The following is a 16605-nucleotide window of genomic DNA, read 5'->3' on the forward strand; positions in this document are numbered from 1 at the left end:
TTTCGGATATTGCTTTTCTATTGATAAAGATACCCAGACAGTGGTCAGTTATCAATCTACTGAAACAAAGGCAGTTAGTATTACTTCAAATAAGCAAGGTGCAGTTGAATAAAGAACTAATGACAGCATTGCTAGGAAGTATTTTTGGTTGTTGGGCTGAAAGTGACGCACAGTACTGTAAGCTCCAGTGGTTAATATGAAATGGAAATTCAAGGCTGAGACCATCCGAAGGATTTAGGTGTCATGACTATTCAGCATTAGGTTTAGGCATCTGAGTCTTACTGACTTTCAACACCTTTTGACAGTTGGATTGTTTTAAAGCATCTCAAAAGTAAGAGATCCAGAGTGACTAGTCCTCTCACAAATCTTGGCTGTTGCTCTTCAGCCATGCTAAACAGCGGATTGTGCTCCAGAAATTGCCATTGGCAGGAAGATGGAGTGAATGACTGGAAAGTTTTAGCTTCATCCAGAATGTATCTGTGTTTGAGATGTGAGACTATTGTTAAAACTGCATTTCCTGCTCTGGTAGCTTTTTTCACATTTGATCATTTAAATAAAACCACAGGTTGCCGTATAGAATAATTGAAAATGAGGGTTGGAAAGGACTTCAGGAGGGCATCTAGTCCAACCCCCTGCTCAAAGTAGGACCAACCCCAACTAGATCATCCCAGCCAAGGCTTTGTCTAGCCAGGCCAAAAATCCTCCAAGGATGGAGAGTCCACAACCTCTCTGGGTAATGGAGAGTCCACAACTGCTCTGCATGTATCTGGAATGCCAGAGAGTTAAATCTACAGGCTTAAGGCAGGATTTTCTTTCAGTGTAGAGTTGCTTGGGTCCACTCCCCCCCCCTTCCCCCCCCTCCCCAGTTTAAAATAATGAGGGAAATTTAGTACAAAACTCCCCAGACTACTACAGCGTTACTGTCAGGAACATAAATGCAAAGGTCAGGAAATTCAAGTAAATTGTTAATACAGCACCTGTACCAAGCATTGTCTATTTATGTGTAGATATACGAAAGCATACAAACGTAAGAGTGCAAGACACTACAGAGTTTTGACTGCTAGTTGCTGTTGTAGTTTTACCTGGAACTTAAAACTCAATTTTATTTTCAGTGGCAGCCTGGTGGTGTTAGGGTTGGTGTTCTCTTTACCCCATTTTCATTTCTAATCACACCATTGTAAACCAGGAGCAATTTCACTGATGCAAATGGAGTTTTACTGGTATGAAACAGCACCAGTGCAGTTTGAATAAGATCCGTCTGCCTTGCTGTTATGTTGAGCAGCTAGTATGTGCAAACTGAGATGCCTGTGTGAAGACAGGCAGGCATTTTGCTGTAAGATAAGTATTTTCACTTGGCGCTCTTTTTTAATGACTTCCCCATCTCTTTTCCAGATATATGTTGGGGAAAGGAGGAAAGCGGAAGTTTGACGAGCATGAAGATGGGCTGGAAGGCAAAGTGGTGTCTCCTACTGACGGTCCATCTAAGGTGTCTTACACCTTACAGCGCCAGACTATCTTCAACATTTCCCTTATGAAACTTTATAACCACAGGCCATTAACAGAGCCAAGCTTGCAAAAGACTGTTTTAATTAACAACATGTTGAGACGAATCCAGGAGGAACTCAAACAAGAAGGCAGCTTGAGGCCTGTGTTCATCACCACTTCTCAGCCTACTGACCCTCTTGGGGACAACTTCAGAGAGGCCCAGCCTGCGTTCAGCCACCTTGCCTCTCCGTCAATTCACCCCACTGACTTTGTAAGCACTACACCATTGGAGTCTTGCCTCACCCCAGCCTCTTTGCTTGAGGATGACACTTTTTGCACTTCCCAGACTGTTCAACATGATGGTCCTACAAAACTACCACCTCCAGCTATCCAACCTGTAAAGGACAGTTTCTCCTCAGCCTTGGATGAAATTGAGGAGCTCTGTCCAACACCTACCTCTACCGAGGCAGTCGCAGTAGCAGCAGCAGCAGCAGCAGCAGCAGCAGAGGACTCTAAAGAAAACTCCAGCGAGTCTAACATTCAAAAGCCCGAGGGAGTCCAGGAGAGCAGAACAAGTGAATCTAAACTAATGGACTCCCTACCTGGCAATTTTGAGATAACAACTTCCACAGGTTTCCTCACAGACTTGACCTTGGATGATATTCTGTTTGCTGACATTGATACTTCTATGTATGATTTTGACCCTTGCACGTCTGCTACAGGGACTGCCTCAAAAATGGCTCCTGTCTCAGCAGATGATCTCCTAAAAACTCTAGCCCCTTATAGCAGTCAACCAGTAACCCCTAATCAGCCTTTCAAAATGGACCTCACAGAACTGGATCACATAATGGAGGTGCTTGTTGGGTCTTAAAACAGAGTGACTTTCTGTACCAGTATATTCACTTGGTAGTATTTTCACAGTCCCTGCCCACCCACTGACCTACCCTGCTGCCCCCGATTCACAGCACTGTGCATGCGTCCTTGCTTGCCTTTTTTTAAAAGAAAAAATCACACTAGATTTTGCTTCAAGCAGAGTTGGAGTGCCTTCATCCACGTATGACCACTTTTAATGTATTTTTTTTTAAAGTGGTTCCTCAAGGAAGACCGAATATCCCGGTGTAGAAAAGAATACGTATTGTAGACAATATTACTATGTTATTACAACAAAAAAATTAAATTGTAAAAGCTAAGCACAAGGATTATGTTGGGAAAAGCTGTAAATTGCATGTGCATATTTGTCTATTTTTTCTATAAGTTTTATTGCAAGAGGTAAAAATTTTATTATTTAGATAATCTCAGTACCATTTTAGCCCTGTATAGGTTGACTTAGCAATTCAGCCTTTTGGAGGCATTAACTATTCCTCTTTAAGTGTTGCATTTACATGGCTGTTTAGAAACTGCTGCCCAAATTTATTTTATATTTTTGTACAGATTCTGCAGTTTATGATATTGTTTTTTCTAAAAACAAATGCTGTTTATACACACAAAAAATAGCTATTTTGATAGGATTTGCTCACATAGTTCCTGCATAATTCAGATGTACAAGAACCACTTGTACTTTTATACAGAGTTGTAATGTTTTATATGTGTATGGTGCAAAGAGAAAATTGGATCAAATAAACCTGCAGTTGGTCTCCTGAATGCAAACAAAAGTGCTTTGAGAGAGGGCCGGGGGCTGTTTCACAAATGTTTGCTCCCTGCTGTAACCACCTGTGCACTACTGTGATTTCTAAAACTTAGAGCCATGTCTGTTCCAACACCTATGTTAAACAGTTGGCAGGAAATAGTTGTGAAACTTCATTGGAAGTGGTGTCTTGTGAGATCAAGGCTACTGGGAGCTTAATCTTAATGCCAGTATGCCAAGCAAATGTCTGTTCCTTTTTAGAAAGTTTTATTTGGAACATAACGTTTTTCTTTGTTCCTTGAACTGCGTAAGCATTTTAGCAGTCCTGCGACTCCTTAGCAGAAATGACTGCAAACAGTTTTAAGGGGGAACACATACACTGGTTACAAAAAAGATTTTGCAGTTTTTATTGCATCCGTGCTCTTTGCTCCAATTCATTTGCATTCAAGATTCCACTTGCCCTTTCTTGGAGCATTTTTCCCCTCACTGTGTTGATAAGTGCTGAAAAAGGCAAGTTCAGTATTACTGCAGTGAAGCTCATCTCTTATCTGCACTGGATGGACTTAATTTTAATATCCATTGCTGTTGAAACTGGAGCCAGTCGCATTACATCACTTGGCATCTCCTGTAGGGTTGGTTTCTTGTATCAACTGTGTTACCTGCTTTACACTTTATAGACCTGTTATACAATGAATATACAGACACAGCTTTCTATGCATGTTTCCTTCCCCTGTAACACCTGAGAAGTCTTCTCATTACTGCACCAATAGCATTTTTTAACTCATTGTGGTGTACATTTAATTTAAAAACGATTTGCAATGTATCATGCCTGTTGCTGAAGTTGCTATGGCATTTTAGTTTTCCAATGGTACTTTAGCTGTTGAGTGCAGGTTACAACCTATATTGTCGACATGCCTATGGCTTCTTTAGGAATATCTTTTATATTTATTTAAGAAATTTTAAATTATGTTTTATGTCATTTGGCAATATTCAGCCAGTTCTGCTCACTTCTTGTCATGGATAAAATTGGGTCTTATCTGCCTTTTAAGGAGGCAGCTTTATAAATTGGCACTTTAAAACAGGCCATATATATTTACTACTAAATGAATAATGCATACAAATGCAATACAAAGCAATGAATTTCAGATATTGCAATGAAGGAACTGCTAATCTGAATTAAATGCGTTGTGTACAATTATGGAATCCTTTGGATTCTAATTAATCAGCCAGCTACAGTTTGTTTTTAAAGACTAACTCAATGAAGCAACAAAATGTTGATGAACTTGCAGTTGTTTGCTTGCAAGGACTGTAATAGTATTTACCACTTCGCACAGAATGCCATCAACCAAGTGTAGAATTGGGGGCCACTTTTAACAGGGGGAGGCGTAAGGAATAATTGTTCCATTTTTTTGCGTTCAGGAGCTTGTGGTTATTGTTCATCCTGCAGCTTCCATACCTTGTAAGAGAATACTAGATGATCTCTTGAGGTCCCTTCCAGCCTTATTTCTCTGTGATGATAACCCTGGCACAGACTCTGCAACTTTTAGAACTGGAGGAACCAGGAAAATTATGGCCCTGGTGTGTAACTGTGTGTGTGTGCACGCAAAAATCATGTAGCCACACAAGCATGTTAATTTTTGTTTTTTTGTTTTAATTCTTCCCCCAGAACAATAATTTGGTAAGTGTACTGATTTACCATTGTGCAGAACTGATTTACAATAACTTAGAAATGCCCCCCCCCCTTTTTATTAGTTAATGGTGTGTTTAAACCAATACCATATGTTAGGCAACAGTTCAAATAAGCACCATTTTTGGAGCAGTGAACTGTAGCTCTGAAAGGAGTAATTTTGAAGTCTCTTGGTATTTGCAAAATAGGAGAGAGAATTTCAAAATGTTTTACCAGTCAAGAAATCTGTGTATCCTTGGTGCTGAAGTCAAAGTCTTACAGTACTTGAAGGCAATCGATAGCACAGAGATGCACCTAACTTGTAAAATTAGGCAAAAGGTCAGGAATTCTTATTCTGAGCTGTAACCTCTTGCTCTGTAGATGGAAATGCTTGCTGGAATCTCACTCTTTGCAGCAGCTTTCTGTCTGTAGTGTGATCTTTGCAACGGTTGTAGAATAACAGTCAGGTTAAGTATTCTTTATGCAAGAGGTATGCCAGAGGATGTATATTGACACTGATGTGCAATGAAATGACAAGATGGGAGCAGAATGAAAGAGCTTTGGATTTGAAGTGATTTTTTTTTTTGTTGTTTTTTTCATAAGTTATTTATTCCTTTTTTTCCTTTGTAAATATATTTATTTTATTGTGAAGCTAACAACATCTGGATTGTAACATGTACAGAATGTATGGTAGGAATGTATTCTCTTGTAGGAATGTAAATCTGTATGAAAAGGGGATGGGAGCTACATTCAGAGAGAATGATTTGGGTTTGATTCGGGATACGCATGGTTCACATGATTTCCTCCCCTCCTTTCCCCCCTTGCCTCTTTCTTCTAATATGGGTCGGGTTTGTGAAATATGCATGAGGTATGGATGAGGAATAGTTCAGTATGCAGAACCAGCCATCGCTATCAGCCTCCTGATGCGTCAGTTCCTTCCGAAGAGGACTCCCATTTGACCCTGGGAAGTCTGCTGGGAGCACACTTGATTTGATCCACCTCTTCCTCTGGGGGCTGATTTTGTAGATGCACAAGCAAACTCCACGTATGCAAGGAGCCCCATCAAAGCCCCTGGGGCTGTGCAAACAAGTACATTTGCAGGACGGTACTCTTTCCCTAGGAAACAGAGTGGAACCAATGCCACCTTTGCGCATGGTAAGATATAGCGTAGCAGTTGTAAATGCACTTTCTAAGTGCAACGTGTTAATTGCATGGATTTAAACGTATTGCTTACCAGGCCTGATCAGGCAGTCCTGGTTTGTATGCAACTCACGTTGTACTCCGCTGGAACTGGGCTTGCAATAGGGACTGCAAGATTGTGGCACCTACTAATACAGTCCCTTCTCAGAGCCTTAGTGGACTGTACAGCCTTGTATGCAAAGGAAGAAGCACATCCTTTGAAAAGAAAGATAGTGTTCAACAAAAAGCCAAAGTGTGATCTATTCGCATTCCCTGCTGCAAGCTAGAAAATAAGAACCACTTCTGAAATGACCATTGTGAGAACAAACTACCTTGCGCTGCAGCCGGTTTCTCCCTGTTGTGTGTTAATAGCCCAGATGATTTAAAACTCAATGTTGTGAACCGAAAGTTTTACACTTTTTCAGAAATGAAGAGAGCAAATTGCAGTGAGTCCTGTCTGACAGACGGTCTAATTCACTCCAAAGTGTTGTGAACTTTGATTTGTTTTTCTTTTCCAAACAGGCTTCAGCATCCTGCTTCTGTGAAAGTTGCTTTCAGTGATTATATTAATGGGACTGAACATTTCTTAGAAGTTAGCTCTTTTTAAGCTTGCTCTCTCTTTTGCTGAAAATAAGCCTAGTGCAAGTCCTGGAACCTTTTAAAGAAAAGAAAAGAAAGAAAAAAAAATCACCACCTACAAGTTGAGAGGGATAAGTGTAATCCATACTAGTGTCTGAAAAGGCAGAGATTCTAGAAAAGGTGTAAATAGTGTGACATGTTCAGTGCATGGTTGTTGAACAGGGCTTGTTATTGTCAAAAAGAAGGCTGTATTTCTCCCCCTCCCTCCCCCCACAGACCTTAGAGCTGTGCCTTTTCTATGCAATATTACAGACATATACATCTGAAACCAGATTACTGTATTCACATGTAGGTATGGGCTGTAATCAAAACAATTGGACAAGTGTACATGGAAATGAGCAGTCTTACTTTTGTAGTTTTATATTATACAATAAACAATTAAAAGATACACTTGTTGAAGGGTTGTTGTTTTTTTAATCACTCATTTTTGTGACCAAACTGCAGTTCATGCTGGAGTTTATTGCTCCCGGGCGCAGTGTTTACATGTGCACCTGGGATTATAGCACATTGAGCCCAGGCAGAGCAGCCCTGGCTGGCAGGGAGCACTGTGGGTCAGTCTGCCAGCTCAGAGCTGCTCTGCTCCAGCTTCACGTGTTGTGGAAGCATTGGCTGGGGCACAAGGGTGCTACAGTGTGGGGCTCGCTGGCAGGCAGCCCTTGCACTATAGCTCCCTTGTGCCCCAGCTACAGCCTACATGTGCTTTGTGGCAGAGCAAATAACTGCCATAATGTCAGGCACTTTCTTATGGCAGAGTGAGTTAGTTTTAGTGTGGCCATCATAGAGGACAGTCCGGTTGTCCTCTTGATATGAAACCTGGATGCCTTTATGTCCTCTCTTTTTTCTTTTGAAGAGAAAAATAGAGGGCATTAAAGGTGTCCAGGTTTTGTATCAATAGAGGACAGAGTAGCAGAAAACCAGAATGTCCTCTGTTCTGGTCACCCTAATTAGTTTATTCCAGCCTAATACAGCCACATATGTAGACGGTGATGCTTTACTGCAGAGCTAACCAGTCAACTCTGCATTAAAGCACGCATATAGATGCCCCCACAGTGACCTAGAGAAGGCGTCTTGCCCTCCCATTCAGGGATAATTACCTGTGTTCATGAGGGGGAGGGTATCCCACCTATCCACAGTAGGACACTACAAGGAGGTTAGGAGTGACGTGAGTGGGAGGTAGGTCTTGGGGAAATGGCACTGTCCTCAAATTCCCTGGAAGATTCCCCAGGGAAGAGAAATCTGGCCTCAGCTCTTGGGCACATTCTGGTGAGCACACTGTAAGGGCCCTAGGAGTCCACAGTTGTGTTGGTGCCACATGCTGCTCCCGACTCCCAAGGATTGGTCCCGGGGTAGGATTTGGGTGGGTTTCAAGCTTCTTGCAAAGAACAGACCCAGTTCGTTTTTCCCCTGACGGAGTATGAGAACATACTCTAAATGAATCCTGGGGTGATGTTCCTTCCTCTGAGCTTCTTTCTTCAGCATTCTGCCATGCGCAGTCTCCGAGGTCTTAGGATCTGGGCTTACCCCTGCAGCATTAGCTGGGGGGGAGGGGAGAGAGGGAGCAGCAGTGGCTGCTGTTCTAATTTGCAAACAGTGGGAGATGAGTTGTGCTCTCTGGACCTGCCGTGAGCCCTGTGGCAGTCCAGGGAGCTCGCGCCCTGGGTAGCTCAGAATAGTAGCCAGGCCAGTTTTAATAGGCACAGAGCACTGTCAGTTCTGGCTTCAAATCACAACTGGAAGCATTTGATGCTTAATTTCAGACCTTGCCCTCTGTCCTTCTTGATGACTGTACTTGCTTTCTAGGAGGGCAGGGAGGGCAATGGCCTGTCCTTCTGGAAGCCCTGTTAGGCAATAAAATACTGGGTCTTGCCAATACAGTTTTCTTCACTAACTCCTGGGGTGGTGCTGGGGGCAGAGAGGAGTTGCCCAAAATCCCAGCTCACTTCAGCCTCTTCCAAAGCGAGAAAACAACGGTACTTCTCCAGCCAATCTTTACAAAAGGGCCAAGGGTCCAAAGCTTGCTAGCACCACTTGAGCTGGGGATTCAGAGTCTTCAAGAAGCAGTGAGTTTTCCTGTCTTAACATGCCACGCATAGCATCGACAACGAACTGGCTCACGTTACCCGAGTTGCAGCCGGCAACGGGAGGGCTCTGCATTTAGAAAGCTTGTGGTAGCGCTGCAGACCAGCTGCTGCTAATGTCTGTTGCTCGGCAATAGCAACAAATGGCTGCAGGGATAGAGGGCACAAGACAGATGAGACAAGAAGTGGGAGGATTAACGACCCGCTGATGATTATGTATCTGGGGAACTTGTTTTCGGATTTCGTTTGGAAAACTGTGGAAAAATGCAGCCGTGAGACTGTGAAGCCAAACAGTTTCCCCTTGGCAACCTTTCCAGTTGTGTAGTACACATACGCTGCTTTGCACACGTAGTGGTAGTGTGAGTTCCTCATCAAATGTTACCATAGTAGCGCATGCACCTGGCTAGGAAATGTTTGTAAAAGTGAAAAGCAGTTTCATTGACATGTCACTGCTCCAGAAATCCTGGTGGTTCATTCCTGAGGATCTTTTGTTCCGCAGAGCGGGGTATGGACGGAGGCTAGTCAAGGCTGCAAGTGAAACGCAGGTTGTATCCTGCCTAGATTAGTGGGTTTATTTATTTAACAGCTCAGCTTTCCAATTCAGTAAGCCAAGAGCATTTTCTTGGGGCTTTTCTGTGGTAACCTGCGCCAACAGAACACGATCTTTGTCTCTGTCCCTTTAAGTGGACAAGAGTCTACTACAGCTGCTTGCTCAAATGCTCAGTGCTGTAGTTTTAGTGCCAAAGGTCCCAAGTGAGGGAAGCAAAGGAGTTGTGAGTTACAAGGATTGATTTATGCTACTGCTGTTTGTCCCTGGGCACATCCCTGCATGTGCACTCTGGCCGCAGGACAATTGCCCTGGGTGGGGCAGCAGCCCCAGCAGCCTTACTGTAGCGGAGGGCCTCCCCAAGGCAGCAGTGCCAGTGATCCAGGTGCTCACAACCTGGCTAGTAGCCAGACTATGGTTTAGCTGGCTGGGCTCCCATGCCACTTTTTTTGAGTGGCAGATTTTTTTTTTATTTTTTGACACCAGGCTCTCCCAGTGTCAAAACCGCTCCCTGTTGCACTGGTAACTAGCAGCGTGACAAACGCGTGCATGTATGCCACATGCAGCTTGTGGTGCTGCAAGGTGCATGTGTGCATACAGGGGGATGTACCCAGGGGCTGCATGTCAGACCTTACCCTGCTTAGGTGTCATCACATTTGAATCAGACAGCTGTCATCCCTTAGGAAGGACTGAGACTGGTCTGGAAATATCACCAGAGCTCTTTTGCATTAGAAGCAGCAACCGTTAGGCATCCCTAAAACTCAGACTATTTCCACAATTAAGTATGCAGCTAAGTACTATTTCTACCACCTTTCTATTCCGAATCCAGGTTGATTTTGCCCCTGTGGCTGTTTGATGCTAACAATTAAGGCCAGGAGTCAAGCAGTGTTTCCTGTTCATACCATAGACACCAATTCTCTCGTTCCCACCTGCTCACCAGCGTCTCAGGAGGAATGTGTTTTGGGCTGCACAGCAACACCCTCGGGCTGGAAGAACAGGAGCCAACTATTGTTAGAGCCTGTTGGTGTGGGCTCCCTGATGGTTTCAAGGCTGGTGGAAAGAGGGGACAGTTTATCAGGATGTCTATATTACAACGTTCAGGTCTGTGCCTTTACTGGAGGAGTACATGCGTGGGAATCATCAACATGGCTGCAAGCAGCAAGTGCCAGGGCTAAGGGTGTGGACAGAAGGTGCTGTCAATTTTTTTGTTTTTTGGCTCTTGCTTTAACCCATGCTCAATCTGGTGGGCACACCCACCCAGGCCCCAAGCTATACTTCTCAGCCCCTGGCTTGACACCAGCAAAGCAAAATCACCTAACCACCTTGGAGGTGTCGGAGCAGCTGGGCTCCTCTGCCGCCTCCTCACTTTGCTGGACCAAGAGTGAAAGTCCTGATGTTTGCAGCCCCAGTTAGCCACACTGTTCCCCTTTAGGGTGGGGAACTATATTTACTTGGAGTTCTTGGGTTTGTCACTGGAGTAAAAGGTTGCATCTTTAATGCTCCTGATGTAGGTAAAATGGTTTAGATTCCAGTCATCTGGATGCTGATGGCATAGCAGAAGGAGGCTTCTGCCTCCATAAGGGAAAGGGAAGACCTTTGTAGGTTTGGGGTACTTCTGTGTGGGCACACCCATGCTCATTAGAAACACACATGCCTCCCCCCTCTCATTGTGCTCATACGTGAATCAGGCCTGAGCACTGTGGTCTTTCCAAGGGGGTCACCTGAGACACCGTTACCTTCATGTGGACAAGACAGGCTACCTTCAGCAGGTGTCCAGTGTTGTTCAGAGATGGGAGCCTAGGTGCAGTCAGACAGCATCACACGTGGTCTGGCTCAGGCTGGGAGGAGGTGATGATCCGACTCAGCTAGACAGAGGTGTGGAGGGACACCAGGTTTGGTCAAGCCCCAAGAGGCTTTCCAGACCCAGGAGCAGCACCTCCATCCAGCACCACCTGCGCTTCAAGGGGAAAGCCTCCCTGGCTCTGTGCGTTTTGTCTTCACACTCCTCTTCCCTGCTTTACGAACCTGTCTCTGCCTCCCCTCTCCTGGGAGTCATTTTTCCTTTTTGGCTCCAAGTCCCGTTTTCCACTCTTAAGGCTCTCGCTCCATCTGCTTCTCTTCCATTTTCCTCCCCTCAGCCCCACCCTCATCTCCTTCCCTCTCCTGTTTCTTGCAGGCTCCTTGTTGTGTTTCCCTTCCATTCACAGGCTGCCTTTCTCCCTGCCTGCTCCCTCTTTTCATGGTTTCTCTTCCTGCCGAGGGGCAGCCTCAACAGCTGGCAGGAGGCCAGCAAGATCGCATTCGCCCCCATACCCACTCACTGATGATTAATGGTAGGCGGCTGGGGACTGGGAAGGGGCCTGCAGCTGAAGAGGAGCCCAGCCTGCAGTGCTGGGCCAGGCAGGGTTGCCAGCATCTGAAATGCTTTTTCAAGGCGTCATTCTCCAGCTACGGCAGGGTGCCTGGGGCTGCTGGCTCCATGGGGTTGATCACGCGTGCTGGGAGATTTTTTTTTGTTTTTTCCCCTGAACAGGAAGGGCCAAAGGAATCAGCTCGTTTCTCCCAAAGCTCATCAAGCTGTAGAGCATCTGCCAAGCCACATGTATATCCCCCCCAGAAGCAGGGGGATGGGAGGTGGCCTCTGGACTTGAGCCTGTCATCTCCCACCTGTTCATTCTGTTCTCTTCCCTACCATCTCGGGCTTGCTCTTTCACCTCACCCCAGCTTCCCTCTGCTTTTTTTCTCCCTGGCTCCTTTCTCTCCTAGTCACTTATTTTCTTCCTTCTTGCATGTCTCTTCTACCCAATTTCTTGTGGCCACTTCCTGTGGCAGCTGGGCTCAGCCTCTGCTATTTGTCCCTTTGCTTCTGCATTTTCATCTCCTGCTACCTTCCCCCTCCTCCTCCCCCTCCCCCTGATGCTCCCGCTGCGTGATGAAGCTGTGGTGACAATGAGTTGTTTGCTCATTGTGCCCAGAGCTCTGCATTTATCACAACCTCAATACCAGGGGCCGGAAGTACGGTCCAGGGGTTAGGGCCCCTGCCTTAGTGAGGCAGCCAATAGCTGGCTCCTTGGTTCAGAAACTCCCTGAGTAACCTTGACTTTAGTTAAAGTGCCTGCTCTGAGCACCCTGGGAGGCACTCAGCTACTAGGGTGACAAGGGACCCTATCAGGCCTGGAAGTGCTCCAGCAGCATGGCTGAAATGGGCCCTTAGGGCATGCTGTGGCTTTCACTCAATGCCCAGATGTAACAGAACAAACTCTTGCTTTGGTACTGCTAGTCCCGAACAAGGCCCTTCCATCACACTTCCAGGCAAAGGCTCAGACTATGCTCCATGCTCACCCTGGCTGGAGGAATGCATTCCTGCCCCCATTCTACAGATGGAAAACCTGAGTCCCATGGCAGTTTCTACAGTGAGCCAGTTCAGTTCAAAATTTTCTTTTCTTTTCGATGGAGTCCTTTTCTTTCCTGTGTCTTTGGCCTGGAAACTGGAAGGCCAAAGGCTTCTCATGCAATGTATCCCATATGTTCTTCAGAGGCACCTACCCTACAGAAAAGCAAACCATCTAGGCTGTCTAGACTAAATGACCCTGTTTTTTGGCTCTGGGGCAAGCCCTTCTGCTGGATTTCAGACCTGATCTAACAGCAACATCCTGGGTGAAGAGGCAAAGGCAGCTGTGGGCTGAATGTCTCCGCACCTTCTGCCATTACCAGGAGCTCAGTATAGCAGCTTGGTCCCAAACAGCCATAAACTCCAGGTCAGCCTCTGAGATTACCTTCTCAAGGATTATCCTAAAACCACATGACTCCACGAGCCGGGGCTTTAAGACAGCACACCAAAGACGACAGTCATACAAAAATGACAATGCTGGCAAATCTGCAGCTCGCAGGTTCTGCCATCTGTTTTAAAGACTAGCCGTCTGCCAGGGCTTTTGCAATCCTTTTTATCTGGGCAGCAAAAAGAAGAGGTAAAGAAAAGGTGATGCTGAACATTTCCACCTGTTTTCCCTGTGTGCTCCTCTACCATGTGGGAGAACAAGGAAGGGCAGCTCTACCCAGTTCAGGGTAAGTTTAGCCCCATTGCTCCAGGGAGCTGATGGATCCAGCAAGCTCTTGCTGTCAGAATCTCATTCTTTTCCTGTCTCTACCAGCTGCGGGAGGAAATAGATTGACTTGTCTGGGCTGGTGTGGGAGGATAGATAATTCTCTCCCGAACCAGGAAGACACCATTTTCTTCTGCTTAACATTCATCAGCTTGCATTGTGTTTTCCAAAATAACTTGCCTTGTAAACAAGAATGGGCTAATGATGTTGAACCCAGCTTGTATGTTATTTAACAGAATATCTTTGTAGGCCCTTATGTGTTAGCATTTCAAACTGGCTTTAACCTCTCCCCTCCTCGCACACAGACCTTACTTATATTCTGTCAGTTCTAACAAGGAAAAGTCCCATCCTTGAATATTTTAAATGAGTCCAGCCATCCTTCCAAGCTAAACCTTTGCCTTCCCTTTCTCTGGGTTTGAATGCCAGAGATTGGATTCCACTTCTAAGTTGGGCCAAGGAAAGAAGTCATTGGTACATGGGCTGCACAAAGCATCCTGTGCATAATATTGTGCGTCTTTGTTATCTTCCTTGGGTGCAGGAAACCAAATGGGAAATTCTCTGTTGTGGGAATAGGAAGGGTTAGTACCCGTCTATATTAGCGATAGCATCTGACTTTCTGACCTACCGGGTCTTCATTCATTCAGACCACACATTTGCTTTTCCAACCATTTAACTCCTGATGAATGGAAAGGAGACGCTCCTGATTCGTATCAACATAAACAAGAGTCAGTGCAGGCCTCTCTACTCTTTAGCTCACACGTCACCTACACAGAGGTGTCTGATCCTCTGTCTTCAGGACTGATGGTCATCTTTTTCCCAGCAAAGAGAAGTCATGTCACATACTTCCACTTTTAAAGGCGATACCATTTCAGGGCTGGGTGGGTTACAACGCCTCCTTCTCCCCCAGTGGACAAACCAAACCAAATGGGAATCTATGTACATTAGTGTCCATGAACCCATCGTTTAAGGAACCTGAAGAATTCAACATTATTGGTACTTCTGAAACCCCCAGTTCTGCGCTCTGGCCCCTTTTAACCCAATAAAGTCAGCAGCATTGCACCACATGAAAACCTGGCCCTCAAGCTGCATGTCTGTGCCCACCCGCATGAGACACTGTGGACAAAGAACTAATGACATTGTGAGAGTTTTAGGTTTGTCAGAGCATATGGGGACACTTGTGTGGTGGTAGCAGGCGGCCGGGTGATTTAATCCTGGTTCTGGAACTTTGATTCTTTGCCTGTTTAGCAGGGGATTTCCTGCCAGGCCATCATTTTAACTGAGGTCTGGTAATGTGGACAGGACAGGTGCAATTTTAAGTCTTCAAGGCTGAAGATCTGCCAATACAGAGTCCCACCTCAGCTCATTCAATTCCACTGCCACATCTATGTGGACACAGAGTGGTTTCCTTCTCATATCCCAGGATGATATTTCCAAACTGAGCAAAAAGAAGGGAGAAGAGACGGCAGAAGCCTGAAGATAAAAGAAAGAAATAACAAGAGTTGAAGATCAATGTGCTCAAGCTGTGCCCTGATAAAAGACGGTTAAACCCAGCCTCCTTCCGAGCGTAGGGAATGACTATCGGCTAAACCTTAGTCAAGCCATGGAACGTAGCAAATGAATCCCCAGGAATATCTGCCACCATGAATGCAATCCACTTGTGCATGTTCTCCTCATGCAGTCTAACAACTGAGAAACGTTTGCAGACAAAAAGAGCCTGGAGCAAACACTATAGAATAGTCCCAGAGCTATGCTGATCTCATCAATGTGAGTATTGGCATGAAACACCTGATTGGATGATGTGCCTCCACCCAAAGAGAAACGGCACCAGGAAACCAATCAAAAGTAACCAACCTGCTCATGGTTGACATATTGAATAGTTACACTTCAACAGCTGATGGACAATGCATAGACCAGGAATTCTCTGAGGAAATGAATGCAATTATTCAGAAGGGCTATTTAAAATGCCTGAGTGGCTGAGTAGCTAGTGCCTGGTGCTCCTGGGATGTAAATAATAAATAATGACAGCTAACACCTTTGTGAGAATTGCAGACTGCTGACAGACATTCTGGAAGCAAACAAAACAAAAAAAAAGAGCAGCTGAAACGTGTCCACTGTTAACTATTCAACTACTTTTATTTGCACACCTAACAGGGAGGCAAGGCACCAAGGCACTGACTAATTTCCAGAGACCTGTACCTGGCACAACGGATGGTTTCTGAGCACCTGGTTGACGGACTTGGAATGGGCCCTACAAGCTACTCAGTGCTATGCTACTTCTTCTGCGAGAAAAGACTCAGTCTTCTCCCATCTGGTGCTCCCTCTTCTCCCTGCTGTTGCCTCCCAGCTACTTCCTGAAAGCAGGTACTGGTGTTAAGAGAGCAGCAGGGATGGGAAAGAACCAGGGAGCAACCTAGAAAGCAGGTAGTGCAGGGGACTGGGAGCACACAGCCAATGACGCAAGGCTACAAGTGGTCCAGAACTAGCTTGGGGAAAACAGCAGAGAGACAGTGGAGCCTGTTTCCTTTGGGAGAGAACAGAAGTCAAGAGAACACAACTCCTTCATAGGCAGAGGGCAAAAGCATATCAGACAATGAATATCTGGGAGATATCAAGTACCCTCAATTCTTTCTGACTTCACTAGTAGATGCTGAGCATCTCAGGATCAGACCCATGCTAGACTCAGAACTCCAGAGAAAATGCTGAAAAACAAGCAGTTGCTATTGCAGTTAATCACATAGAGAAAGATGTCACATAAATGACAAACATTTCCACCCAGTAGCTGCACATACCCAGGAAAGGGAATCCCAGCTGAACTGCTCTATTCTTTACACCGTGCATGTAAATTGAGACCCAGCCACAGACATAAATGCCTGTAGCACACACGGCACTGGCTTATATCTTCCTTCCTTCCTGCTGCTGCTGCCTTCCTCACCCTCCCAACCTTTTTGAACTTCACAAGCCTAAGCTTAGAGCATGCACAACGGCAGCCAAGAGCGGCCGCAGTTCCAAGCTCCTTAACATCTGGATTGAGACAAACCCAGTCATTAATCCAAAGCTGTCTTGGTATTAAAATCCACTCCCACTTGCTCCTTTCCTAGAAAAATGTGCTGTATGTATCAGGGAAACAAAACTACCAATACAGGCTGTGGAGTGTTTGGGTCAGTTTTTTCCCCCTTCTCAGTTACACAGCGGTAAGTCTGGAGTTAATGGCATCAGCTGTAATCAGGAACATAATTTGGCCACTTGGGTTCAGCAACACCCAGTGCTATGTTAAGATGAAGCCA

The 16605-nt window shown here is 45.4% G+C and overlaps 1 protein-coding gene across 3 annotated transcripts in view; it reads left to right on the forward strand.

Moving 5' to 3' along the window:
* The window catches only part of SERTAD2 (SERTA domain containing 2), a 105380-nt gene extending 98399 nt beyond the window's left edge, over positions 1-6981 (forward strand). For all 3 annotated transcript variants that reach the window (XM_019549175.1, XM_019549173.1, XM_019549172.1), the window contains exon 2: positions 1393-6981. In XM_019549175.1, the coding sequence (XP_019404720.1) occupies positions 1397-2356 (960 nt within the window). In that variant the 5' untranslated portion in view covers positions 1393-1396 and the 3' untranslated portion in view covers positions 2357-6981. The remainder of the gene's footprint in view (positions 1-1392) is intronic.
* The last annotated feature ends 9624 nt before the right edge of the window (positions 6982-16605 follow it).

This window comes from Crocodylus porosus, unplaced genomic scaffold, assembly GCF_001723895.1.
Source record: "Crocodylus porosus isolate Cpor-Errol unplaced genomic scaffold, CroPor_comp1, whole genome shotgun sequence".
In the NCBI taxonomy this organism is placed as follows: domain Eukaryota; kingdom Metazoa; phylum Chordata; order Crocodylia; family Crocodylidae; genus Crocodylus; species Crocodylus porosus.